The sequence below is a fragment of the Lynx rufus genome, unplaced genomic scaffold, assembly GCF_022079265.1.
Source record: "Lynx rufus isolate CCGP_SWC_20201006 ecotype Redwood Valley unplaced genomic scaffold, mLynRuf1.p SCAF_1, whole genome shotgun sequence".
Classification (NCBI taxonomy): domain Eukaryota; kingdom Metazoa; phylum Chordata; class Mammalia; order Carnivora; family Felidae; genus Lynx; species Lynx rufus.
The window spans coordinates 67,579,680-67,606,147 of NW_025814823.1; the positions used below are offsets into that span (position 1 = coordinate 67,579,680).

The 26,468-nt window shown below is 42.8% G+C and overlaps 2 protein-coding genes across 4 annotated transcripts in view; one reads left to right on the forward strand and one right to left on the reverse strand.

Annotated features, from left to right (window-relative positions):
* The window catches only part of CLDN10 (claudin 10), a 113,759-nt gene extending 93,284 nt beyond the window's left edge, over window positions 1-20,475 (forward strand). For all 3 annotated transcript variants that reach the window (XM_047083777.1, XM_047083861.1, XM_047083685.1), the window contains exons 2-5: window positions 4,713-4,874; window positions 4,963-5,044; window positions 19,469-19,576; window positions 20,186-20,475. In XM_047083777.1, coding sequence (XP_046939733.1) covers window positions 4,713-4,874; window positions 4,963-5,044; window positions 19,469-19,576; window positions 20,186-20,309 — 476 coding nt within the window. In that variant the 3' untranslated portion in view covers window positions 20,310-20,475. The remainder of the gene's footprint in view (window positions 1-4,712; window positions 4,875-4,962; window positions 5,045-19,468; window positions 19,577-20,185) is intronic.
* Window positions 20,476-23,087: 2,612 nt separating this feature from the next.
* DZIP1 (DAZ interacting zinc finger protein 1) overlaps window positions 23,088-26,468 on the reverse strand; it is a 62,774-nt gene continuing 59,393 nt past the window's right edge. The window contains exons 22-24 of the mRNA XM_047075288.1: window positions 26,131-26,261; window positions 24,739-24,913; window positions 23,088-23,164 (exon numbers count right to left, since the gene is read on the reverse strand). Coding sequence (XP_046931244.1) covers window positions 23,088-23,164; window positions 24,739-24,913; window positions 26,131-26,261 — 383 coding nt within the window. The remainder of the gene's footprint in view (window positions 23,165-24,738; window positions 24,914-26,130; window positions 26,262-26,468) is intronic.

Consider the following 26,468-nt stretch of genomic DNA (forward strand, 5'->3'; position numbering starts at 1 on the left):
AAAATTCTGGGTGTCAATCCTCCTTGATTTTTTATTTATGTTGCAGTCGTGGCCCATTGCTTGTCTTTTAAACTTACGATGTCTTTTCTTACACAAAACTTTGAAATGTGTACTGTGATCAGATTTATCAGTTTCTTCCTGCCGCCTCTGCTTTCTGTGGCTTAAGAAGGCATTGCCTATCCGAAAGTGATAAATCTTACTCTTCTGTGTCTCCCAGAATAACATGTTGAGGGATTTAATCACACCGCTACGTTTTCACCTAGAGAGTTGATTCCTCCTCCTACAAGGTGACCTTCCCAGAGCAGGCCTCTCGGCTTGTAAGCTGTCTGCTGCGTCCCTGGAGGAGCCACATCTTCTGGGTGCTGGTTCTGAGGCAGGTCCCACCGACATCACACTGCACATTGGACTTCCTGGCGCTGCTCTGAAGTGGCAGGAGAAGGCTACATTACTGTAGGCTGTGGTGACCACAGGCCTGAGCAAGCCAATCCTCCCCTTAAGCCAGGAAGAAGCTCTAAATTCAAAAGAGAATGCAGAAAGGAGGGAGAAGGCCCACAGCTCTCTCTCTCATCTAGCCTGAGGTGGGAGAAGGAGCCTCTTGGGCGCAGATGATGGAGACATTATTCTGAATTTTCTGTACGAAGTCAAAGCTCTGATTCCTCATCCTCAGGGGGGTATCACTGCAACCCCAGTTTTCCCTACAAGGAAAATGAAGCCGAGAAAAGCTAAATGTGTAGATTTGATTTTATGTCAAGATCCCAACTCCAAGTTCTGCTTAGAATTAATCTTAGTATGATGGAAGGGAAGCTGTGATGAGATTCTTACAAATCACCAGGCACTCTGTTCATATTATTCATCATCCTGTGAAGTAAGTGCTCTTATCCCTGTTTTACAGATGAGAAAACTGAGCCTCAGAGAGATAAGGTAATGTAATCAAGGACACACAGCAGGTAAATAGAAGAACCAGAGCTGAGATTCATAGTTTGTGCCTTCCTCTGATCCCACCCTTCTTTCAGAGGATTTGCAAAAAGTACACAAAGCTACTAGCATAGGAAAAGGCCATTCTTTTCTCTCCCTTCTATCCAGCAACGGGCACATGTGCTACTAGGGAATTGTCTCCACCAAGTGGATATTTTCATTTTTGCTAGTTTGAAATGGAAAATGAGGTACACATCATTTGGAAAACGCTTAACTTTTAAGGGACGCCTTGAAGGTTTCCTCCAACAGAATTCGTTATTGTAAATTCACTGTATTTTACTAATTGGAACTTTCACGGTTGAACGAGCTAGTGATTTCTGTTTATTGCCAGCTCATATTCCTTTCAAAGCACCACTTGAACTTCAGCTGAGAATCATTTTCAGCCAGGTTGTTTTTAGTATATGCCATCTATTTTTGTTCGTGGAAATGTTTGCGTTTCTTCCAAGAGAGTTAACTATAAATTATACTTCAGAGAACTTCTGAGTAAATATGTTCATGCCTCAGCACTTTAATGTGTTAATTAGCTATTAAAGGTGTCAGTAAATTCAACCTGTCAAAAATAATGGCCTCCTTGACTAGGTTTTTACTACCACTCCACTTGCTGGTGTTACTTAGAAGTTTTGCCCTCCGGAACTGTTAAAAGCAAGGTTGTAGAGGTCTGCCTTGCAAAAGATAAACTCTGAGTTTGTTGGAAGTCACCTAAGGCCTGAGTCTGTGGATGTTTTAAGGACTGGTGGCCCCTAATTTACACAACCAGGCTTACCAACAACTGGATTCCGTTTAGAGCTGGCAGTGGAGGGGGTGCGGTTTATCCCCAGGAACCCCAGTGTCTGCTCTTTGTTCCCTGTTTCAGAAAATCTAACCGATGATTGTGCATGCAGTAAGTTAGCATAGTTAGCCATATTAGCGTAGTTAGCAAGTTACTGCTACCGTTCCAGGCTGGAGAGAGGTGCCTTTCCCTCCAAGTCAGGGTTCTGGTTGGCACGTGGGGAAGGACCCAACCACATCAGAAACAGTATTTCTCCTCTCATATTCATGCCAAGAGACCAGTCCTGCTGCAGGCACGGGGGCTGAGACAGGAGAACAGAGTGAGAACCTCAGAAAAAAAAAAATACTATGAGTCATGGTTGAATAAAGTTTAAAGACTACTGTTATTTTCATATTAAGTCATATTAAGGATTACATGCACCGGCCTGAGGTTCATACCACTGTTTTCATCTGGGAAAACACATTTGAGTTCTAAATGATCAGAGTGTAGGCCTTAACCATTTGCCAGGCTCCTGCATTTCCTGTTCATAAAGACTATACGATGACTCGAGTAAATGATAAACTTGTCTAGGCTAATTTTTTAAAACATGTATCACAGAGGCTACGTCTACACACATGCTGTTTTGTGTAGTGATTGCAGTGAGAATCCGCTAACATACCTCAAAACCATAGATTACTATAAGTCTCAGGAAGAAATGAAACCACACTGTCCCAGTAGTGGTTGTCTTGGTAGATGGTCTTTAATCTTATAGGGAACCAGCAGCCTTCCCCTCTGTGCTTCTGAGGCGAGGGGACTGAGAGTTGAAATTTTTAAAAAACCCGGGTCAGCAGAGACCCAGATAGCCCTACAGTACGATTATTGCTACTGAAATTAGCCTCCATTATCTTGTTGTGCTAAAAATAAACTTGTTTTGCTGTTTTTGACAGCCTCACCTCCAGTGGAATTATTCCTGGAGGCTGTTCACACTATAAAATAGAAGTTCGTTGTCTTTGCAGTCTGCATTGGTGGAGGCCAAACAGAGTATCTTCTTTGTACTCTTCAAAACGGACCCTAGGAATAGTATTAACACTTTAAAATTTCATTCTTTCCCAAAGGAATGTGGGCTGGAGGCTACCTGCCAGGATTATTTCTTGAATTTACAATTACTGTAGTCTTAGAATTATTATTTATTGTGGGTTTTACCTAAACACTAACAATGAGTGACTTGCTGTCTTTATGAGTTTTTTTTCAAATTAAAAAAATAATCCCACACGTGAACTTGATGTACATGCCCGTTCATTGGCTCCACGAACATCTGCTTATACCTAGGATCTGCCATCGCTACTCCAGATTGATACATGTCACTGTTTCCGGCTGAAAGGAAAATGACCTTCTGTGCTAAAAGTGTATTGGTTTAAATTCTATTGATTTAAAATTTGTTAGTGTCTGGACAAAAGCCACGTTGAAGTTTACCCCACCCTGGCTGTGCAAATAAGAATAGGTGATTAAGAAAATCGGTGGTGGGGCACTTGGGTGGCTCAGTCAGTTAAGTGTCTGACTTCGACTTGGGTCATGATCTCATGGTTGGTGAGTTTGAGCCCCACGTCGGGCTCTGTGCTGACAGCTCAGAGCCTGGAGCCTGCTTTGGCTTCTGTGTCTCCCTCTCTCTGCCCCTTCCCTGCTCTCTCTCTCTCTCTCTCTCTCTGTCTCTCAAAAATAAACATTAAAAAATTTTTTTTAATTAAAAAAATGGGTGGTACCAAAAGATGATCAGACAACCCAATAGAACAAGGTTTTAGGGTGCTTAGAAAGCATCCACTTATATGCACCCAGTGAATTTCATAATTATGAAATATTCTTTTAGTAAACAACCACTGCTTTTTGAAACCTAGTTTTATTCCATGTGCCCTGAAAGTAATAATGTCATTAAAATACTTCTTGATTTAGACTCATCATTGGTTCCTGATGATATTCTAGTTGGTCTCATTTGTAAGCTTTCACTGATATCAGAAACACCTTGCTGCCCAATTATAAATTTTATAATGTCAAAACCATTAAAGCATCTATTTATTTTTTTTTTTTTTTTTTTTTTTTTTTTTAACGTTTATTTATTTTTGGGACAGAGAGAGACAGAGCATGAACGGGGGAGGGGCAGAGAGAGAGGGAGACACAGAATCGGAAACAGGCTCCAGGCTCTGAGCCGTCAGCCCAGAGCCTGACGCGGGGCTCGAACTCACGGACCGCGAGATCGTGACCTGGCTGAAGTCAGACGCTTAACTGACTGCGCCACCCAGGCGCCCCTAAAGCATCTATTTAAAAGGTTGAATGTGGGACGCCTGGGTGGCTCAGTCAGTTAAGCGTCTGACTTTGACTCAGGTCACGATCTCATGGTTCATGAGTTACAGCCCTGTGTTTGGGGCTCTGTGCGGATAGCTCGGAGCCTGGGGCTTACTTTGGATTCTGCGTCTCCCTCTTCTCTGCCCCTCCCCTGTTCGCCTGCTCTCTCTCTCTCAAAAATAAATAAACATTAGTAAAAAATGAATAAAAGTTCCAATGTGCAAAGGAGTAGGAGGGTTGAGATGGTGGTGGATGGTATTTCTTACAGAGAGGGGTAGCATCGCATGGATTTTATGTCAGAAGTGGATGGAATCCGTTTCAGCCTCTTACTAATTCATCTCTGACATAGCCTATATATATAGCCTTTGGTGCCTCAGTGTCCTCCTCCGTGAACGTGGGAATAATAACACTCAAGGAATCTATCCTGAGGATTATTCATAGGCCAGTCCTAAAAGTGGGTGACATAGAACAGGCACTCCATATAGATTAACTTGCTTTCCCTTCTGGCTTCTCTTACTATGTGTTTTAACCACTATGGGTATTTTTTTTTTGGAGAAAGGAACCCTCATTCAGAAGGATGGTACAAAATGAGGAGGATGTCTCCCTGGAAAGCCACGTGTTTTATGCTAACACAGATGACCTCTAATTGCAGGTTATATCCAGGCATGTAGAGGACTTATGATTGCCGCTGTCAGTCTGGGCTTTTTTGGTTCCATATTTGCCCTGTTTGGAATGAAGTGTACCAAAGTCGGAGGCTCAGATAAAGCCAAAGCTAAAATTGCTTGTTTGGCTGGAATTGTATTCATACTGTCAGGTAAATAGTAACTTTCTCCCAAACGAGGTACTTCACGATGTTAATGAAATGACACTAACCGTGGTACTTTCCTTCTGATACTTTGCAGGGTTGTGCTCAATGACCGGTTGTTCCCTCTACGCAAACAAAATCACAACAGAATTCTTTGATCCTCTCTATGTTGAGCAGAAGTAAGTCCTCTTCTTGGTCTGTATGTTTCTAGCTTCTAGGAAATGTATGCGAGTGACTCTTCTAAATTAAGATATGTAAATTCCTTACATGGCTCGTGAAAGTGAGACACACTGATAAATATTATTTGATGACACCATTTCAAGAGTAAACATTTCATGTGCTACGTTGGCAAAAGATGCATTTAATTACTGCATTGGTGTCACATAGTGTCTTGTCTAAAAAGCTCAAGGCGTAGCATTTGAAATTCTGGACTTCATCCACTGTACGTCATTAAATTGGGGTGAAGTAGGGGACAAGTGGAAGAGAGGTGTAAGGTGGGGAGGAAAGGATGATGATGTGAGACAACAAAAAACTGACAGCTTGCTTCGATTGTTGTCCACCCAGATTGACATTTGCCAGGTGCTGGTGTCTGAGCCGGTTTCCATCATGGTTTCAAACACTGACATGGGAACATGCTCCTGAAGATTAGCAATCTGTTAATGACATTTAAATGAAGTATCATCTTTTCATGTTTAAAAAATATTTATTCATCAATTTTGAGAGAGAGAGAGAGTGAGAGAGAGAGAACAAGTGGGGGAGGCAAAGAGAGGGAGGGAGAGAGAATATCTCAAGCAGGCTCTTTGCTGATGCGGGGCTCGATCTCACAAACCAGGAGATCATGACCTGAGCTGAAATCAAGAGTCAGATGCTTAACTGACTGAGCCACCCAGGTGCCCCTCATGTTTTCATTTTTAATTAGCCTTTTAAATTAACTCCTTAACAAGCTCCACTTAATAAAGCTTTATAAAGAAACTGTAAATTATGCAGGGTTTTTATTTTATTTAAATTTATTTATTTTTTTAACATTTATTTATTTTTGAGACAGAGAGAGAGCGTGAACAGGGGAGGGTCAGAGAGAGGGAGACACAGAATCTGAAACAGGCTCCAGGCTCTGAGCAGTCAGCACAGAGCCTGACTCGGGGCTCGAACTCATGGACCGTGAGATCACGACCTGAGCTGAAGTCGCACACTTAACCGACTGAGCCACCTAGGTGCCCCTGCAGGGTTTTTAAAAAATGCCCTCGGAGTGGTACAGACACCACCCAGGTGTGACCGGTCTGGGTTGCAGGCAGTTGCTTTGGCGTTTACAGATCAGTTTGTTGTTGGTGGTTGTTTTTTTAACTATGGGCAATTGCTTTTTATAGTTTCCCTAGGCTTATTTCTTTGCCTTGGGAAAACCCCAGGGATATCAAATTAGAAATAATGATATATGCAATATTTTGTCTTCCATGAAAATATACCCACCTACCTCTGTAGAAAGCTACATCAGTATGTACGTGTAGAGTTAACAACCAGTCTGGTGCTTCTCTTTCAGTCTTCAGATCAAATGTGACAGGATTTTAAAAAACAGTTGCTAAAATAGCTGGTCAGGTGTGCATTACTTTTTTCTGGTGGATTTAAGTTTCTTCAGGGAATTGGTTTTTTAGTTCTGTCTTTGGTGTCTTTTATTTATAAATAATAAATGCTTATATAATGAAAATAGCAGCTAACACATGTTGGGCCCCTCCCATGTACCAAGCAGAGCATTGCAAATATTATTCTGTTTTATTATTTTGTTTTATTCTTGGAACAGCCTTATAAAGTAGGTTCTCTTGGTACAACCTTTTTTTTTTTTTTTTTTTTCAAATGAGGAAAGAGGCCAATTAATGTGTGCAATGGAACCTAAACTAAACTAGGTACTGTCTGATTAGACTATGAGTCAGACCAGGAATGCTTGCTCTAAGACCCATGATTTATAATACTCCGTTTCATGATTTTTGGTGACAGTATGCTATATATATTTTTTGCATGTTTTCAAAAACTATTTTAACTTTTGTTAAATGGGAAACAAAAATGGCTGTTTGAGACACCAGTGTAATTTTTACTCACCTGCTTATGTTGGAAAAATGTGTTCTGATTTTTAAATTCTTAAGCCTCCAACTTCGGCTCAGGTCATCATCTCCCTGTGAGTTCAAGCCCTGCGTCGGAGCCTGGGGCTGCTTCACATTCTGTGTCTCCCTCTCTCTCTGCCCCTCCCCTGCTCACGCTGTCTCTCCCTCCCTCCCTCCCTCCCTCCCTCTTTCTCTCTCTCTCTCTCAAAAATAAATAAAAATTTAAAAAAAAATTAAAAAAAGAAACACGTTAATGATATTTAAATGAACTAATAATTTTCATTAAATGATACATTTTTATTTCAGGCTTTGGTATCCTAAATCTACAACAAAACTGGTTTATGTTATTAAAGACATTGCTGCCTTTTCTGGATTATCTTTTCTACATTGCTGTCTTTATTTTCCTGACAATTATTAGGGATGTCTTTGTCAGAATCTTAAAAATCATTTTCATCATTCCTCAAAAGGTCAAGCAAGGCTAATTCATATATGCCCAGTAACTTGTGTCTGTCCTTTGTGTGACTTTTCTTCTGTGTTTGCTGTATGCTCAGTCGCCTAACTCAGTTTGGTGCCATTGGGATTTCTGATTTTCTTTCAGGTTTTGGTTAAACTCAGTTCAGTAAATATGGACTCGGAGGGGTTTTCCTCATCCCCGTTAAACTCAGTTCAGTAAATATGGACTCGGAGGGGTTTTCCTCATCCCCCCCTCATGTCCTGTCGGCACTCTCTTCTCAACTTCTGCCTGCTGTTTCCGTATTCTCACCCTGAAATCAGGCTAAGAATAGAACTTTCTCATAGACTTAATGTGGAAATTAAGAGAGTGTATATAGATGCTCAGAACTGATTAGAAAAGAGGAAATTGATTATTGTATTAGCTGTTAAGATTGATTTTTAATTGTATGTAGTGTTTAAGGTGTAGCTTATCTTTATAGATATTTTTATTAGCCTTTTCTGAAGTGACTTAAAAATATAACACCTGGGTGCTCAGTCGGTTAAGTGTCCCACTTGATTTTTGTCTCAGGTCGTGATCTCATGTTTTGGGGTTCGGGCCCCACGACAGGCTCTGTGTCAATAGAGCCCAATGTGGTGCTTGATCTCATGACTGTGAGATCGTGACCCGAGCCAAAATCAAGAATCGGTTGCTTAAGCGACTGAGCACCATCCTTTTATCAGGTGCCCCATCCTTTTATCAACATTACTAGTAGAGGACAGAGAAATAAAAATTTGAAAGATTAATAAGTTAAAAATTGACTACCTACACAAAATAAACTAATTTCATAGGTCTTAGAATTTTTAAAGTGAGATTTTGATATTTTTTTTTAATGTTTATTTTTGAGAGACAAAAAGAGACAGACTGTGAGCGGGGGAGGGGCAGAAAGAGAGGGCGACACAGAATCTGAAGCAGACTCCAGGCTCTGAGTGGGGCTTGAACTCAAAAACCACAAGATCATGACCTGAGCCGAAGTTGGACACTTAACCGACTAAGCCACCCAGGCGCCCTAAAGTGAGATTTTGATTTGGCATATTCTAGGGGCTAGTGTTGCCTCAGCTAGCATTTGCTAAAAATTCAGCCATCGGTCTTTGACTTAGTTTGTGCATGAACTGAGGAATGCTTTGGAGAATCACGGCTAAAGGCAGGACAGCCCTAGGTGGGTTGAGATTTGGAAGGTACTACAGCAGGAAGGTTCTGACTTTCTTTGGTGTCTTCATTCACTTGCGTGAGAGTAAATTCCTTGAGATTAGAAAGTGCCCCTTCCATTGCTGTCTTATTAGCCAAGCACAGTGCCTGGCAAGTGAGTCTTGTCTGCAGAGGTAGTCCTTTCAGAGTTAGGGGAAAAGCTTCCTGTGGTGTCAGCCCACTGAGGAGAGAAGGAAGGACATTCACTCCTCTCTCCCATCCTTATCACACACTCCGCTTCCTAAAACTAGCTACCACCAAGTGACATCTCTCCCTGTCCACAGTCACATGTGTGCTTGGCCTTTAGGAAGGCAGTGAAGACAGCTGCTTGTGGTGTGCTCTACTTTAAATTTCTGGTGAGCAAATCCTAGCTATCCCATACCCGAGCCCTGAAATGCACTGGAAGACAGTCTGGGCTCAGAATCTAGTTTTGTTGATGTTTGTTTTGTTTTTCTTAAGGTTCTGTGCTATATTAGGGCACCTGGGTGGCTCAGTCATGAAGCATCTGACTTTGGCTCAGGTCACAATCTCACAGTTCATGAGTTCTAGTCCCATATCGGGTGGGCTCGAGCCCTACTTTGGGTAAAACATGAGCCCCGCTTTGGGTGACCCTGCTTCTCTCTCTCTCTCTCTCTCTCTCTCTCTCTCTCTCTCCCTCTCTCCCCTTTACTCACTTGGGCCCCCCCCTCAAAAAAATAAAAAGATTCTGTGCTATATTAATTGAATTTTTTCTGTGGATTTCCAGGACATTCCTATGTAAGACCTACATTGGTTGCCTAAGTTAGAAACACAGACTAAACTCATCAACAAAATTCCTGCTAGGTTCCTACTATGTGCAAAGAACTCAGTAGGCACTTTATTGGTGAGAAAATATGAGTGGCTTCTAGTGTAGCTGGAGTAAAGATCAGAGGCTGTAGCACTAAAAACAGTATCACGCTCTATGCTCCTGGCTCTGTATTTCTGAAATCCTTCCTCTCCCTCCATATATCTGGGAAGTTCTTTCTCCCAGGCTATAGTCACGACACAAATGTAATTCTTTTTTTTTTTTTTATGTTTATGTATTTTTGAGAGAGAGAGGGAGAGAGACAGAGTGCCAGAAGGGGAAGAGCAGAGAGAGAGGGAGACACAGAATCCGAAGCAGGCTCCAAGCTACCCGTGCAGAGCCCACGGTGGGACTCAAACTCATGAACCATGAGATCATGACCTGAGCCAAAGTCGGACACTTAACCGACTGAGCCACCCAGGTGCCCCCACAATTGCAGTTGTTTAAAGAGTTACATCTGACTGTGGTCGTGTTCTGCCATGCCCCCCAACCCGGCCCCCGCCTTTTTTTTTTTTTTTTTTTTTGCGTTTGTTTTGCTTCTCTTGCGTTCATTCAAGTTGTGATTATGTTTCATGACTCCAGGATGGGCTGCTGCAAAGCCTTGAAAAAGATTTCCCAACTCTTCCCTTTGGCTGTTTCAAACCAACTTCCTCCTTTTTATTAAAATAAAACCTACCAAATCCAAAAAAGTCTACCATTCTGCAAGTTTATGGTAGCAGGCATCCACTACCCTGTGACCCACCCTCCAGGGAGTTGAGATTTAATTCAGTTATTATTCCCACTACTGCTTTGTTGTCCAAATGACTTAACTTCCTAAAGGTCTTGATTTGTTTTCTTAAATAAACTGTTCCAAGTAAGAATTTATTGACACAAAGAAACTTCTTTTCAAATCCGTGCAATGTTGGAGCATTAAACCAAATGCCCTAATCGAAGAAATGGGACATCATAATCTTAGATTTATTCTCTTTTAGTATATGAAATTTATCATTAGTATTTTGGCTCAGATATTCTCATATTCAGGTCTTATCCTTCAGGCTTTTTTATTTTCAGAGTGTTTAAAACCGTGGACTTATTTATCTCTAACACTCATTCCTGGCATATATTTAGTTTCTACTTTAGGATTTCAGCTTTACTTGGGAAAACCTGTTCACCTCTGTGGCTATTTAGTAGTTAGAAATAAACAGCTGTCTACTCTCTGATAAATGCTCTCATGCTTGCTGTCTGTCCAGTTAAATGAACAGTAGATCATTCACGTAGATCATTCTAGAAGGTACCTTTCTAGATTACACATTTTCCTGGGTGAAGTTCAAAGGAATATCAATCTCACTACGTGACCTTGCCAGCATATTTGGCTTCTGACTTCTGTCATTATTATAATGTAATGAATTATGGATGTTCGTTTATTTAGGCTTACTCCACTCGTGAGTTATTTGGAGAATGAATTAATGTTGGTAAACAGCTCACAGATTCTTGGATAAGGGCTTCCTTGGAGGTACCATGTATTAAGAACAAAACAATTCAGCTGTTAAATATTAAGAAGCGTTACCCTGTGCCTTCGCTGTTCAGTGGTGGCTCAGATCACCATAATGGCTCGGATGCTTTTGTTAACACTAGCGTGACTTTAAAAATATGCTTGCAAATCAAGTGTTGGGCAACTGTATTTTGTTTTTACTGGCCAGTACACGGAGTCACAATTCCTGCCAGTTTGCCATGCTTCCTGGTGACTCCACTCGGACCCCTAAGCCCCCTTTCCCTTTCCTTTTCACATGCTGGCTGACACCGGCCATCCTGCAGGACTTGTGTTCTGGGTGAGGTGTGCTCCTGTTCCACTGGTGCTTCTGTCATAATGCTGCCGTGGTGTTAAGTGCAGTTAGCACTTACTTACTGGTTCCTGTCCCAAACCAGACCAGGAGCATCTGTGGGCAGAGACCACATCTTGCTGATTTTGGAGTCTCTTGTGCCTAGTGCCTGCTCCATGACATTTACAGCAAGGAGGCCGGTCAGCAGTATTATAGGACTGTCTGTCTGCATCTCTCCTGGAGTGGGAAGACTGAGCATGTTTGTGGACGTCTGGGACCTATGGGCATGTCATGTGGACATGAGGGCAGGAGGCAGCATACGCACAGTGTCAAAGAGCGAGGCCCTGGATCCAGCACCTCCTGGCTGCCTGGGAGGAAAGCCCGGCTCTGCCGCTTATTTGTTGTGTAACCTTGAAGAAGGCCCGTGTCTTTTCTGTGTCCTGCGTCCCTCCTCTGTGCTACAGAGGTGGCAAATAAATATTCAGCTCTTTAGAAGCATGCATCACACGGTAGGCACTCAGTAAACGTTCACTGTTATTTTTAAGGATACTGGCCCTTAGCAGCGTGCATCAATGTCGCAGTTCATTACTTGAGGTCGTGTACTAAGGTGAGCCATAGAGTAATGAATATTGAAATGTTGGAAGCCCGGTAGAAGTGATAACTGTTGTTAAGACGCTTGGCTCTCAAATAGAAGGCAGGTTTGAAAGGGACCATTTAAAAGAAACAAGGCTTGAGTAATTTCTTCTTTTCTTCTAATCGCCTCAGTCGTAGCATTGAGTTGGAGACGTGCAACCCCCAGGAACTGTCAAATTCATAGACATTCTTGAGACCCTTCCCAAGAGAGCCATCCTGCATACATCTGTCCCTGGTTTGATTCTGAGACACTTTCAGGTAGCCCGTGGGGGATTCTGAATAAAATGCGGGATCTGCTTTTAAATGACTCAGGCTTTTTTGCTGCAAATTCATCCGTATGTTTTTTCTCTGAACACAAGCAGATGCGCACACTCACCTGTGCACGCACGGACTCAAAGCTCTGGCCATGCCCTCAGGGGTCGCAAGGCAGCTTCGACGTTCCAGGAATTTCCTGTCTTGAAGCACAGCCCCCTCTGCAGTGTCTGCTTGTTCAGACTTCACAGCGTGTGTGCGAACACGTTATCACGCCTGCTGCCTGCTTTGAGTATAAGGACTCGGCACATCATTTTCACTTAAAACCAAAGAGGGCCCAGGAAACCCCCCAGTTCTCCATATGACTGGAGATCGAGCTAAACAACAGATTTGTTTTGGAATTGGCCTATGTGATTTTGGGGGACAGGACATATTTCCTTTAAGTTGTAATTTACCTTAACTAATATTATATTGTTACACCGTGGATTTTTTTTTTAATTTCCGTGAATACTTGGCAGGAATTAGGGCTTCTGTAAAGATACTCCCTGTGCGTGCAGATGGTTGGAGGGGGGTGGCGGCACATAGGCTAAGAGGCAGGTTTCAGAGTTACACCCCGGCTCAGCTCCTGTCCCTGCCCTCGCTCCTCTGGGATCTTAGGGGAGCTGCAGTTGTCTGTCTGGATAAGAGAGGTAATCCCTCCTGCTTCTCAGTGTGAAGAGGACGGAAGAAAATAACGTAGCTAGAGCACTCACCACATCAGCATGTTATTAATATATAACGTTTGTAGAATTTTGTTGATAAATCACAGCACACAGAAAAGAAACGCATGTATGTCTGTTTTAATCTAGCCACAAGAAAGCAATTTAGAACTGACACCAAAAAGATCAGTCTTTATTTTGGGTTTCCTAAATGTGAGAATTCTGCGTGAAGTTTCCGTGTAGAAGTGGATGCTTATTGTTTAAATTCTACATTAGCCGCCATTTGGGAGGTACCTGTTAGTACTTTGTAAGTCTCCTGGAAGCTTCGGGTGAGAAATCCTGTGGCATCTTGTGGGCAGTGGGAGAGAAACCACTAGCCGATGGGATTGTGTAAGGGAAAGCTAGACTGTGAGCAGGGTGGGGAGGTACACAGGCTGGGTGGGCACGTGACAGCCCATCCTTGTAACTGGGCCCCCAGGAGAGGGTGGAGGGGGGGTGCGGGGGGGGGAGGAGTGTTTGTAGATAATACCTGCAGAATACTTATTTAATATAAAATCTACTCATGTAGTTATCTAGACCTTGGATTATATAAGCCTATGAGTTGAAGAACGTTTATTTTAGGTAGTAATCTTTAAAACAATGGCATACCAGTGGAATTCAATTTTAAAATGTTTATGTTGGTAATACGTGGTATGCTTTCTAAACTTTAAACTCGATAGAGATACATGATCGATCAATTGATCGATTGTTAGTTTTCAGTTAACTGGAATATTTATTTTGGCTGCTACCACTCTTGTTAAAATGAGGAGTAAGACAATGTGTTTGAAAAAAAGCTATCCCAGATGCCAAAGACCTGACTCCTAGCTCTGTGACTTACAGCAAGGTCACTTCGCTCCTCTGGGGGTCGTACAAGGAGATTTTTTTTTCATTCGCTAAACACTTTTTGTTTTGTTTTTGGAGGCGCTGCATTTTCTGTTTTTTCCAGTCCAACATGCCCTGATTTTAATTACTACACTCACCTCTTTTTGTGCTGGGTGAAAAGACAGCCTGAGGGGAATTCAGAAAAAATTCCATACCCTGGAGCTTGTGAGCCACTGAGAAGGCAGTGAGCCGCAGAGAGAGAAAACGCCCATCTCTCTGAAATGACAAATAAAAATATATTGCATTGATTGTATTTTCTCATATTGATAAAATCTTTTACTTAGCTAAGGTATACTACGTAAAGGGAAGAAAGAGTGATGGTTAAGAGCTTGAGTTTTGGAATCACAGTTAACGGGTTTTAAATCCTGGTTTTATCATTTACTTAGCTGAGGTGTGTGGCAAGTAATTTAATTTCCCTGAGCTTCAGCTTCCTCATTTGTAAAATGAGGTAGCAATACCTATCTCTCAGGATTGTAATGAAAATTGAATGTAATTATGCAAAAAAAAATTCTTAGCACACACACAAAAATCCTAGTACAGTGAGCTGACAGTAATGCTGGTTATAGTTGTAGACACTCACCTGAATGACGTCTGGGTGGATCTGGGAGAACAGGTAATGTTTACTTGGCAAAAACATACTCTTCTGATGCTGTTGTTAAATTTCATTGCACTTTGCTAGTGTTACTTGCTTACTATCTGACTATTGTCACTAGACTCTGAGATCCTTGAGACCAGAGCTGTCCTTCTCTTGTACACCTCAAAACACATGATGAGCACAATGCCTCCTGGCACATCATTTCTGTGGTGGTGACCTGGGTAGGTTACACGAGCTCCCCATAGATGGCAAATAAGTCATAACGGGTTTGGATGCAAGGAGGACAAAAAAATAGGAGGTGCAAATAAAAGGGGTTCTTCAGTCCATTCCCTCGGATTACCGTGAAGGTTTTAGGGCTGAAATATGAGTTGAAGTATGAGATGATTAGAATGAAGGCCTCCAAGTGTGGTACTAGCTCTCTAGGGCCCCAGGCACAGCCAGGCGGGTGAGAATAATTTCACCCAGTACTTCAGAGGGCGTTTTATTTACGTATGGTTGTATATATATATGTATGTATGTATGTATGTATGTATGTATGTATGTCTATTTTTGAGAGAGAGAGAGAGAGAGAGAGAGAGAGAGAGAGAGCAGAAGTGGGGGATAGGCAGAAAGAGAAGGAGACACAGAATCTGAAGCAGGCTCCAGGCTCTAAGCTGTCAGCACAGAGCCCAATGCAAGGGCTTGAACCCACAAATCCTGAGATCATGACCTGAGCTGAAGTCAGACACTGAACTGACTGAGGCATCCAGGCGTCCCAGTTCAAAGGACATTTTAATGCCTTAGTTCTTTATGGTTCTTTTTTGGGGGAAATTTTAAGTGATTATATACAAGTAAAGTTTTCCCCTGCTTGCTAAATTACATTCAATTACATAAGTGAATTAAAGTCATATAGGCAGCTTTTGATTAGTCCTATCAACTGAGAGGATTATTTGAGATACTGTAAAAACAATATTTTGATCCATAAAATGCAGCTCTGTCCTCCCCCTGACAATCATGGATCTGTCTGGTGCTAAGCAGATTTAGAGCTTTTCAGAATAATGAAGAAATGTTGGCGATCGTAACAGTCCAATAAAGAGGGCACGCTCTGAGTGGGGAAGCTGGTGTGGGGCCAGGAGGATATTGTTAATGAAAGAAAGCCCTGCAACAGAGCATCTGAAATTTGGTAATCCTCGGAGGCATTGAAGTCAGCTTCTTAGTATTACCAAAAAAATGGAGAAAGATTTTCCAGGCAGACACTAAGCTTCCCAGTCAGTGTCAAAGGAAGCATGCTCTGGAACAGATTTGAGTGGATATTATATTGCTCTCTCAATCCTGTCTTTCAATAATACCAGCCAGTTTTTGCCAGATCATGCACACTGATAGGTGCGAATTTGAGTCCTTGCTGAGTAAGTCTGCTATCCGTGTCTTTCCACAGAATGAAGAAGAAAAAGTCTCTGCAAGAGAAAGAACCAAGTCACAAAACCAAATTGTTAAAAATTGCTGATGTAGATGTGGAGTCTCTTAAAGACTTCAGCTCTGAGTACTATTTGTCTCTGAGAGAACTCACAAGGAACTCAAATGGAAATGGTACTTTTCTTGGAATAGAGTCTGAATTTACTGACTTAAAGTTAAATAACATGAAAATATATTAAAAGTCAGGAATAAGTGAGCCAGTATTTTTAAAAATTTTTTTTAAATGTTTATTTTTGAGAGAGAGAGAAAGAACAGGGGAGGGACAGAGAGAGAGGGCAACACAGAATCCGAAGCAGGCCCCAGGCTCTGAGCTCTCAGCACAGAGCCTGATGTGGGGCTCAAACTTGTGTATTGCAAGATCATGACCTGAGCCAAAGTCAGACACTTAATTGACTGAGCCACCCCAGCGCTGTTTTTAATATAAGACAAACTCATGATTCTTGCAGAAGGTTCAGGATGGCTTAAATGAGTATAAAGACACAAGTCCCAACATTTTTTCCTGCCTGAGTAATTTATCCTCTGATTTGTGACGACACTGTGTGCATGTTTGCATGCTCCTTTGAGCGAATTCACAGTACCAAGCCGTAGTTTATGATTTCTATGATTGTCACCCCTGACTGACCACTATTAATAATTAGAGACTTATTTTTAATCGACCATGGTATCCGGCCCTGGAATCTGATTTTAGAAAGCTCAGTATTTTTTAAGAAAAACCTCAGACTGTTGCTTCCGGGGGTATGTACACTAAGAGTAATAACTAAGGCGCGCTTTTATTAGGAGTGAAGACAGCCTGAACTCTAATGGGAGGCCCACGATAGAGAAAAACAGAAAGTACCATTAGACCGTAATCCCACAGTCATGTCCTCCAAGTAGAAATGTTCAGTGTGCTCACTGTTAGCTGTCTGCAGCGAAAGCGTGACGGGGGGCATCTGAGAGCAGCTTGCTGTAGGACTAACGGATGTTTTGAAGAGGTCGGATGACCTACATCTAACGACCTGGCAGGCAGTCTGCTGGTTTTATGTGCATAATTGTGTTCAAACATCATAAAAGAAAAGCTGATGGTGGAAATCCAGGATATCCTTTTTAGGTGGATTGCATGGTGTTTAATGTAGGCATCTTTTATAAAACCGTGAACTTTGCACTCTTGGTCCGGCCAGCTCTTTTTCATCAGTGCACTTCAGCCTTGAGTCCTTTCGGTCCAGTGTTTTTGTGCAGGCTGAAGGTGTTTTGTTGCACTTTACCCCAGTCTTCTGTTTCTGCCATCGCCACTAGTGGGAGCGGTTGGAGACGATTCTTGTTTACAGGAGCATAATTAGTGCTCTAGTGCGGGATGATGTGCTGCTCCCTGTTGTTGTACTCGCTTCAGCTGTCACCTGGGTTTCCCAGAGAAGGCAACACGACAGTGAGAAAAGAAGGGACCACAGGGCAGCATGTGCTGTGTGCATCACTTCTTCCCAACTGTGAACACAGGCTGTGAAATTGCCTCTGTAGCCAGATCTGAAAATGAGCGAGTGGACGATTCCTTCCTGATCTTCTGTTAGGGTCGCTTCCTGCTTCCCCAAGCTGGCAGTCAAGGTCACTCTTCCATTACCATTACTGTGACTCAGATCATGGGAGAGATCCTGTCCTGCCCGGCTGGGAGTTCAGTCAGTGATGTGGCACGTAGAAACAGATGAGGCAAAACTCGGGACAGGCACAGGTGGTGGGTGCATGCCAGATGCTGTCAACAGCGTGGTGTGGCCTCGAGACCTGAGTCTGGCCCTGCACCTCCTTTGGGGGGCAGGCTGGGAAGGGAGCCCACCTCGGACCTGCCTTGTCCCTTCTCGCCCTCGCCCCCTGCTTTTCTGTCTCAGCTCTTCTGTGGATTCTGCATGACCAAAAGAGACCCCTCCCACTTGGGCTTCATTTTATCCTGAAAACCACCATTAGGCTGGGAATGGCATCCATCAGTTTTTGCCTTGCAGTGGAAGTCTGTGGGCCAAAAAAGCTTGAGGATCACTTCTTTAATTAAGAAAAAAACCCTATTCTTCAGAAAAAGCATAGGCAAGCATGAGAACACACAGCCCCTAACGTTTTGGCATACTTTTCTCATTCCTTACTTGTTTTTCTGGGTGAGTGTTCCTCCCCTAAAAGGATTTCCTCTGGCCCTCCACAGTAAGTGATTTCCTTTCTTGTTCTCTGTAGCATTATTTGTCCCTTTGTGTGGGGACATCCCCTAGGCAGGAGCTGCCTTGTCTATCTTTGTATTTGCTTAAGGCATCAGCAGAGTACTGTGACCAGCCATATAGGAGGTGTTTATTGTTTATTAGCAATCTATCACTAAATGATGTTATTTTGTATTTGTCTCCCACTAGATTGTGGTGATAAGCAAGATAGCACTTATCTAGCACAGACTTTTCACGGGCTCTGTAGAGGAGGAAAAATTTAACCTCTTTCCCCCTCTGCTCTTCGAGGTTCTCAGCTGAGACCCTATAAATTAGACTGACAAAAGATGGTTTAACAGGAGAAAAACAGTTGGTCAACCTGAGCATCATGCATACACGTGGGAGCACCCAGTGATGAGTAACTCAAAGAGCCAGTTAGAACTTGGGCTTATATGGCATCTTAACAAAAGAACAATACGCTCACAGGTGACAAGACAAGGGACAAGGCTTCTGAGCTCCTAGGGCGGCAAATTGTGGGAAGGCAGATGTATGGAGGAAGTAATGGAAGGCAGGGCTAGTTAGTAAAGTGTTACGGAGAGCCCCCTGGTGCTGTTTGTGAGCTGATCAGAGTGTATTGTTGTCTCTGGTGGTTAACTTCTGTCCTTCTTGGTAGGAGGGGTAGGTGGCACAGGGGACATCTTTACAAATTTATGTCCTGCTTTTAGGCAAATGGGGAAGGGCAGAGAGCTTTTCTTGTATCTTCTCAGTTGCCTTCCACTCAAAATAATCCCCATGCCCAAGTGGCCTCTTTGGGAATGGCACATTCTGCTGATCTTCAACACCTTGTATGTGATTTGCAAATAGATGTTTATGAAATGGAATTAAACTGAAAGCAAAGGCAACCTTCCATTTTCTAACCAGAGTCTACCTGAATAATTTACCCTGTGTGGGGTGCTTGGGGAGATCAGTCGGTGAAACGTCCGACTTTGGCTCAGGTCATGATCTCGCGGTTCGTGGGTTCGAGCCCCACATTGGGCTCACTGCTGTCAGCACAGGGCCCACTTCAGATCCTCTGTTTCCCTCTCTCTCTGCCCCTCCTCTGCTTGCACTGCCTCTCTCCCTCTTTCAAAAATAAATGAACATTAAAAAAAATAATAATAAATTACCCTGTGCAACAGAATAAATAGATGGAAAGCTCTGTGAGCCTTAGAGCCCAGAGGAAAGATACTGGTTGGGTCAGGAGGCGTGGGCTCTGCAGCTGGCTTTGCCTCTGACTCGCCTGCAGGGATCACTTCCTCTTCCTTTCGGGAGATTGGGGAGATACAATCAAGTGATGGCCAGAAAAACACTTTGAATAGAGTTTAAGGCGTTATGCAGATACAAGGTGTTCTTATTTCCTCTGCAAGCTGCAGTGGCAATTTCTGATGAGCATTAGTAAAGGTTGGCTTGTTAGGTCTTAAATACTGTTTACTCCACAAAAGAAGTAGGCTGTAATGCATGTGTAATGCTTCCTCACAGGTATGAATTAGGAGCTGCTCTGTTTATTGGATGGGCGGGAGCCTCACTCTGCATAATTGGTGGTGTCATATTTTGCTTTTCAATATCTGACAACAACAAAACACCCAGGTATGAAAAAGAGATAAAAATGACCTGTTAAAGTTACTACACGTGCGGCAGGTTCTAGATCGCTCACACGATTCTTAGACACGTCGAAAAACAAAACACAACAAAAAAGAAACTTCAAAAAACTAGAATTGGCAAAAGTGAGGAATATATAGTGAATATAATATTCAATATAATAAATATATTGAATGGAATAAATATATACTTCGTTAAAGTTAGTTTAAAAAACAGAGCTCATCATTCTTACATTCCAAAGCTATTTCTGTAAGCAGAAAGACGGGTTTTATGACAGGGTGTGGTGTATTCTTCACCTTGACCTCGTCATTTTCACACGGGCAGACATTACTGATGAAGGTCACTAGGGTCCCCCAGGGTCCAGGAAGAGGAGTTTTAAAAGAGAAACAACAAATGAACAAGCCATGAGTTTCCTCTGCTGAGATTCCCGTGGTCCTGCTCACTGGTCAGACATGGCAGTGAAATGTTTGGGGGTACAAGAGAGAGTGCTAACTAAAATAGTCAGGGAGGCTCTGAAACTTGGCTGGGACAGAAGTGGGGGAAATGGTTTCTACCCTCCGTGTAAAAAAACGGGATCTCCGGTGTTTTGCCTTGCAGAATGGGATACGCATACAACGGGGCCACATCTGTCATGTCTTCTCGGACGAAATATCCTGGCGCAGGAGGAGATCTTAAAACCACAAACCCTTCAAAACAGTTTGATAAAAACGCTTATGTCTGAAAGGAAAACCACCGCGAGCTGTCTTTACTATAAAAGTGAACTGTTCACAGATGATCCCCGCAAGGCCCTCCTGTAATTCACACTCAAACTATTTTTAAAACATGAATTTGGAGAATTTGCTGATTGTATGGATGTAAATGTTCTTACACAGTTATATACTAATCATTTTCTGTTGTGGCTTTCTATAAGAAAATAAACAGGTTATTTACAGGATTTGTATATATCTGATACATTTATAGAACATGCATTTAGCCCCGAAGGATCAAGGATTTGTAACATATCCTTAATCATTCAGACGTTGCAGTTTTTGCCCCCATTCCTTCTTTTCCTTCATATATTAAACAGAACGGGTATTAAGGAGTGGTATCTTGTGAACAGTGTGGGGGCAATCCGAGCCTGTTCCTCGAAAGATGCGTGGGTTGATGGACAGGTTACATACAGTCTGCGTAGCATTGACTTGTGGTTTCTTACGCCTGTCACTACTGCGACTCTCTGTGAGCGCTCAAGGAAGGGCTCCTGCCCATTGCCTGGCATGTCCACCTTCAATAACTGCTTGGGTGTCTCTGTAGAAAGCAGGTTCTGGAGCGGAGCATCAGCACGAGCTGAGTGAGAGATGCTGATCACGCCTGACTTTGGAGCCCGCAGAGGAAGGTCCTGGAGCCTGGGTGGCACCTGCTTTTGCAACACAGATGTGCCAACTTGATTTAAATTTGGGGCTCACTTGGCAGAAGTCCACCCCCTTCCGTCAGGAGTGAGTGAAGATGTGGCAGACACGGAGCTTGGAGCCCAGGGAAAGCCTGCTCTTGTCACTTCCTAGCCATATGGCCTCCGGCAAGTTACTTAATAATTCTTCTTTTGTCACATCTTTTTTTTTTTTAAGTTTATTTTGAGAGACAGCGCGCACAAGTGGGGAAGAGGTAGAGAGAGAGCGGGAGAGAGAGAATCCCAGGCAGGCTCTGCGCTGTTAGCACAGAACCTGAGGCAGGGCTCAAACTCACGAACCGCGAGTTCATGACTTCAGCTGAAGTCGTATGCTTAGCCAACTGAGCCACCCAGGCGCCCCTCCTTTTGGCACATCTTCAGGACGAGGATTATGAAGTTGTTCTGATTAAAGGAACTAATGATGCATGTTAAAAAAGCAAAACAGACCCAAGGTCTGTTACATAAGTATCTGTTAAATAAGTATCTGTTTAAATAAGGGTTGAAATAACACAGTGGCCCCTGTGCCTTTGCAGGCAGGACGTGGCTTTTGTGTTGCTTATCTCTGTCCTACTACATGAAAATTTGATTGAAAGCACTTACATACAAAGCGAGTACATCTGCATAAAATGGCCTGGGGTAAGTGTTAGAAAGGGTGCAAGCAGACAAGTGAAAGGGACCCCCGAGGAAGGGGCGAGGAAGGGGCGGGGAGGGGCAGAAGCATAATAAATTGTTGTGACTTTAGATTAGGCTGTTGTGGCACAGCTAACAGGGCAAGCCTAACCCCCCGCCCCCCCATAAAGTAAGTTTAGCTCAGAACTGTCTTTAATGAGTAACTCAGCCACAGTCACAGTGATGTAATGGAGGCCTTTACTTAAAAGGTTGGCAAATTGAAAAAGACATCAAAACCCAACAGACCATTAGTTAAAATGTTACCTTTTTTTTGGAAACAAGAGTACACGTAGTACCACAAAGTACAAAAAAATGCAAAAAACAGTTTATATGAACTTTGCGACCATTGACAATTGTTAAGAACAGAACTAATAGCTTTGAGGTATTTTATAATATGGGTTGGGCATTTGAAAAAAGGGGGGAAAAACCCTACATACACATATGAATTCAGTAATGACCCAATCTTTTCATATTCTGATAAATTGACGTTTAAAACAGCTACATTTTATTCATAAAATATCCAAGGTAAAGGTTATACTGCAGAAATGGTGTTTAAAGTTCTAAAATAATTGTTTAATAACAACATGCTTACAATGGCTCAAAGCTGAGTCTGGTACAGGTACTTCTGGAAAATGTATTTAGCGTGGGCCTAGCTATATTTTTATAATTCTAGACTTATTTCTATGTGAAAAATAACCAGTCTACTCGTAAGATTTCACTGATTCCACTAATTCAGTTTTAAGCATACTAACAGAATTTTATAATAAATCACTTCCAGTGTGACAATGTATATAAGAAAGGTATTAAAAAAAAAAAAAGCTTGAATTCGAACCCAAACTGGCTATAAGTTTTAAAAAAATTCACTTAAAAATTAGTCGAAAAAATGCGCTTAAACACTAGAGTACCGCTCTGAAGAGAAAACTTTTTATGACTTCAATGACACATTATTTTTTTTTTTTTTAATTTTTTTTTTTCAACGTTTATTTATTTTTGGGACAGAGAGAGACAGAGCATGAACGGGGGAGGGGCAGAGAGAGAGGGAGACACAGAATGGGAAACAGGCTCCAGGCTCTGAGCCATCAGCCCAGAGCCCGACGTGGGGCTCGAACTCACGGACTGCGAGATCGTGACCTGGCTGAAGTCGGACGCTTAACCGACTGCGCCACCCAGGCGCCCCGACACATTATTTTTAAGCAGCAGAAGTCTTAAACACCTTTGTATGCTTCGAAATACTGTTGACAGTTTTTGTTTTCAATACTGAATTAGGTGCTGTTAAAGAGACCCTTGTTCTTTGAATCCGCTTCCTTGTTCTTGTGGGAAATACCGTAGGGCAGGAGCGTTAAGGATCCTGTGGGCAGATTACTGAAATCCTGTTGGCGTCTGGACCTTCTGACTCCGGGGCTGTAGTCACACATCTGAAGAGTCACTCCAATCAGTCACAGTTACTAAGCTGCTTTTCAACGTGCTTGATTCATCTTGAAGTCCTGTGGGGGGAGGAAGAGGAGGCCTGAGTGATCAAACCAGCACATTGAGGAGCCTGTAAAACTCCGAAACGTGGGTGTCTGAGTCTGTTCACCCATCCGCAGGCCCCAGCGTCCGCAGGCTGTGGAGGAGGCTGGGTGCAGTCTGGCCACGGAATGGCCACGTCTCCGGGACACCCTCACTGGACCCTTACGTGGAGGCTTCCACTCAGCATCTCTCCTTCCCTGCATTCAGCACAGGGTCTGGATCCTGACTGTGCTCGATAATGTTTTGTCACTGTTACGGACTCTGAGTAGTAGGTGTAAAGAAAGCAGAATCAAATTATAATAAGCCAAGTAGGAATTAAATGGTGGGAGGAAAAAAAAGGATTTTCTAGGGGACGTGGGCTTCAATGTGATGTTAAGAAGTGTGCTGAGCCACCAAAATAGTGTGGTGCAGAGATTTCCACTTGAGTGTCCTCTAGACATCTTTTCTTTGAGGGGCGTGAGGTCATGCCACGGGGAGAAGAGAAAGGGAAGGTATTCAGAGCATCCTCTCGGTCCCGTGTGCATACGGTTACTATAATGTACACACGGTCGTCAGGTTGTGACTGTCAGAATCAACCTTCGGACAGCACAGGCCACCTGGCGATGGGCACGGTGTGGCAGTATAGGCACGGTTCACACCCTGGAGGAGAGAAAAGTTGACTTGAAGGGTGGACATGGCAATGGCTCCTCTTGGCATCTTACAGAGTGAGGTGGCAAGAGATCTTGCTGAAAATGGAAAGCACAAAGGGAGAGGTCTGCATGTATTAAAGCTACCAATAGGGGCCTGAAGACCCTGAAGAGGGGTCATGAGAGGTGTAGTGACGGGAGAAAATGAGCCAGACCCCCGTCTGTCTTAGCAGGACACCAACAGTTAACGTCTACAGGTGTTGAGTCTGGACACTAGTGTGACCCACTACTCAGATGTGGGGGAACTCGAGGTAACGTAGGAGGTGAGGGACACACAGAGGAGCCCTTCTGTGACCCTTGGCTTTCACCATGGGCAGAATGTCTTTGATTAAAAAATACACAGATTACATTTTGTAATTTTAAAAATTAAACATACATTGAGACTTAAGTTCCCGGACTTAGCCAGATGCTAGGTCTCATCCAAGAACAATGTCACCTCAGGGTTTCATTTGTAATTCATCCCACTGGCTACGATGTTGCAAGAGAAATCTTTCTTCAAAGAAAATAAAAACATTTGATGTGTGAGCAGATTAATTCAGGAAGACTGCCAGAAGAATGGCCCCACTCAGGTGTGTGATCAGAAATTCTAATTTTCTGCGAGGCATCTGCATGAAGCATGAATATCTGTATGGGCGTTCTCAAAAATAATGTTAAAATTAAAGTAATAAAATTAAAATGCAAAGATTAGGCCCAAATTAAATAGATATATACAGATCAGATGTTGTGCACATTTAGTCCTTTTTAAAATAACATAAAGCATCGATACTTGTATGATATATTAAGTTTAATTCGATATTTATAAGGAAGAAACACAAGTAATTAGAAAGTGGACCAAGCTCCTGTAAGACGTTAAAGCAGCAAACCTTCTCCCTTTGGCCCCTGGAGATTAGATGCAACCCAGGCATTTGGCACTTGAGTAGAATTTGGCTCATTCTTCAAAGGTAGAGGTTCCTTCTGTTCTTGCCCAGTTTTCTTCCCTAAAGATTTTTCTTCCTCTAAGGATGATATGTCCCAGTCTTCATCATCCACATCTGTGCACTAAAAGAAAAGGAGAGTAATGAACGTTTCATAAAGACGCGGTCCATGTTAGCGCCCCTTGGTCGTTCTGTTGGCTAGACTGAACTGCTGACACAGAATGACTTGAATTTGGGGAATCTCGGAGGATTGCCCATCTGGTCATTTCTGGAAGGGAATGAAACGAACTTGGAAAGCTGTGTTTTGAAAGCAGACAGAACCACCTCTTTTATTGTTTTTGTTTTTTGTTTTTTGTTTTGCCATGGAAATGTAGGTTTCCTACCTCCTCTACCAACCATGAGTTTCCAAAATCCCAGAAACACTACGTTGTAGTAGTAAAGTAAGGGTGCTCCCCAAGTAGGAACTAGGCAGGGTCTGGGGCTCTTCCCTCTGTGATAATGTGACACTGAACTGCAGGAGACGTCACACAAGGGCCCTGCAGAAAAGGCCCCGACTGAAGGAGCACACATTTCTACTGCCCCTTTTCTAAGGAAGACACATTAGCTTTCTCTTGCTTGAGTGATACGTTTTGTCACTTTTGGCTTGTACAACACAAATAACACTACTAAAAGTAGTTTGACAAAATGCTCTGGGTCCCTAGATGGGCAGGAGAAGAGTTAAATCTAAGCAAGCAGTGACTTGGAAGGCCCACTGGAAGACCCAGTCGGCACAGATGAGCGGTGCCCGGAAATACAACAGGAGCTCTCCATCCACAGAAACACTTCCGGTGTCCTGGCGTTGGGACCTCGGAATGTGTCAGGGCCTCTCCTCCCTTCAGGGAGAAGAGCTTGGGCTCTGCCCTCAGATCTCTGATGCATTTCTCCATCAACGCCAGCTCCCAAGTGGGGCCAGACCTCGACAAGTCCCCATTTTACGGTCAGGTCATGCCGCCGACTTGGATCTGAGGCCCCAGGTTCTAGTCAGTCACACGTTTCTGTGTACAAACTGTCTAACACCTGCAAGTGTCAAGCCCGACATGTGACAGGCATTTGAAAACCTGTAGAACTTGATAAGCACATGTTGCCTTATTACCAGTTAGCACCCCAGTATCTTTGATTCTCTACAGAATGGAAAGAAAGGCAAGATGGCAAGTGAGATAAGGTAAAAGTCTCAACCTCTGGCTACACCAAGTAACTAGGTTTGTTTAATATTTCACTACAGAAAGGACATACAATTAGTAGGGATAACCCGTTAAAAGATGAATTTCTCTTTGTGTGTCTAGCAAGCAAAAGTGATTTCACCTTCAGGTCTTCTTTCAGTTCTTTCTTGATGAACGCCTCGGCAACGTTAATCCCACCAAATGGCTTGTTCACACTTCCGTGATTTGAAACTGTCTTTTCAACTTTTTCGGTCAGCGTTTTAATGGAGGTTCCTATGTGACCAACAGGAAATAGGTACAGTTAAAAAAAAAAAAATCATTATCTATGTTTGGTTCCGAAATAACTTTACAGGCGAATTTGAAAAAATGTAAGCTTTGCAAAAAATCATATTTATTAAATTAAAATCAATTGATATATTTTGGGCATTGACAAAAAGTTACATTAATGCCCTTATAATAATCCATTTTAAAAAGATCATG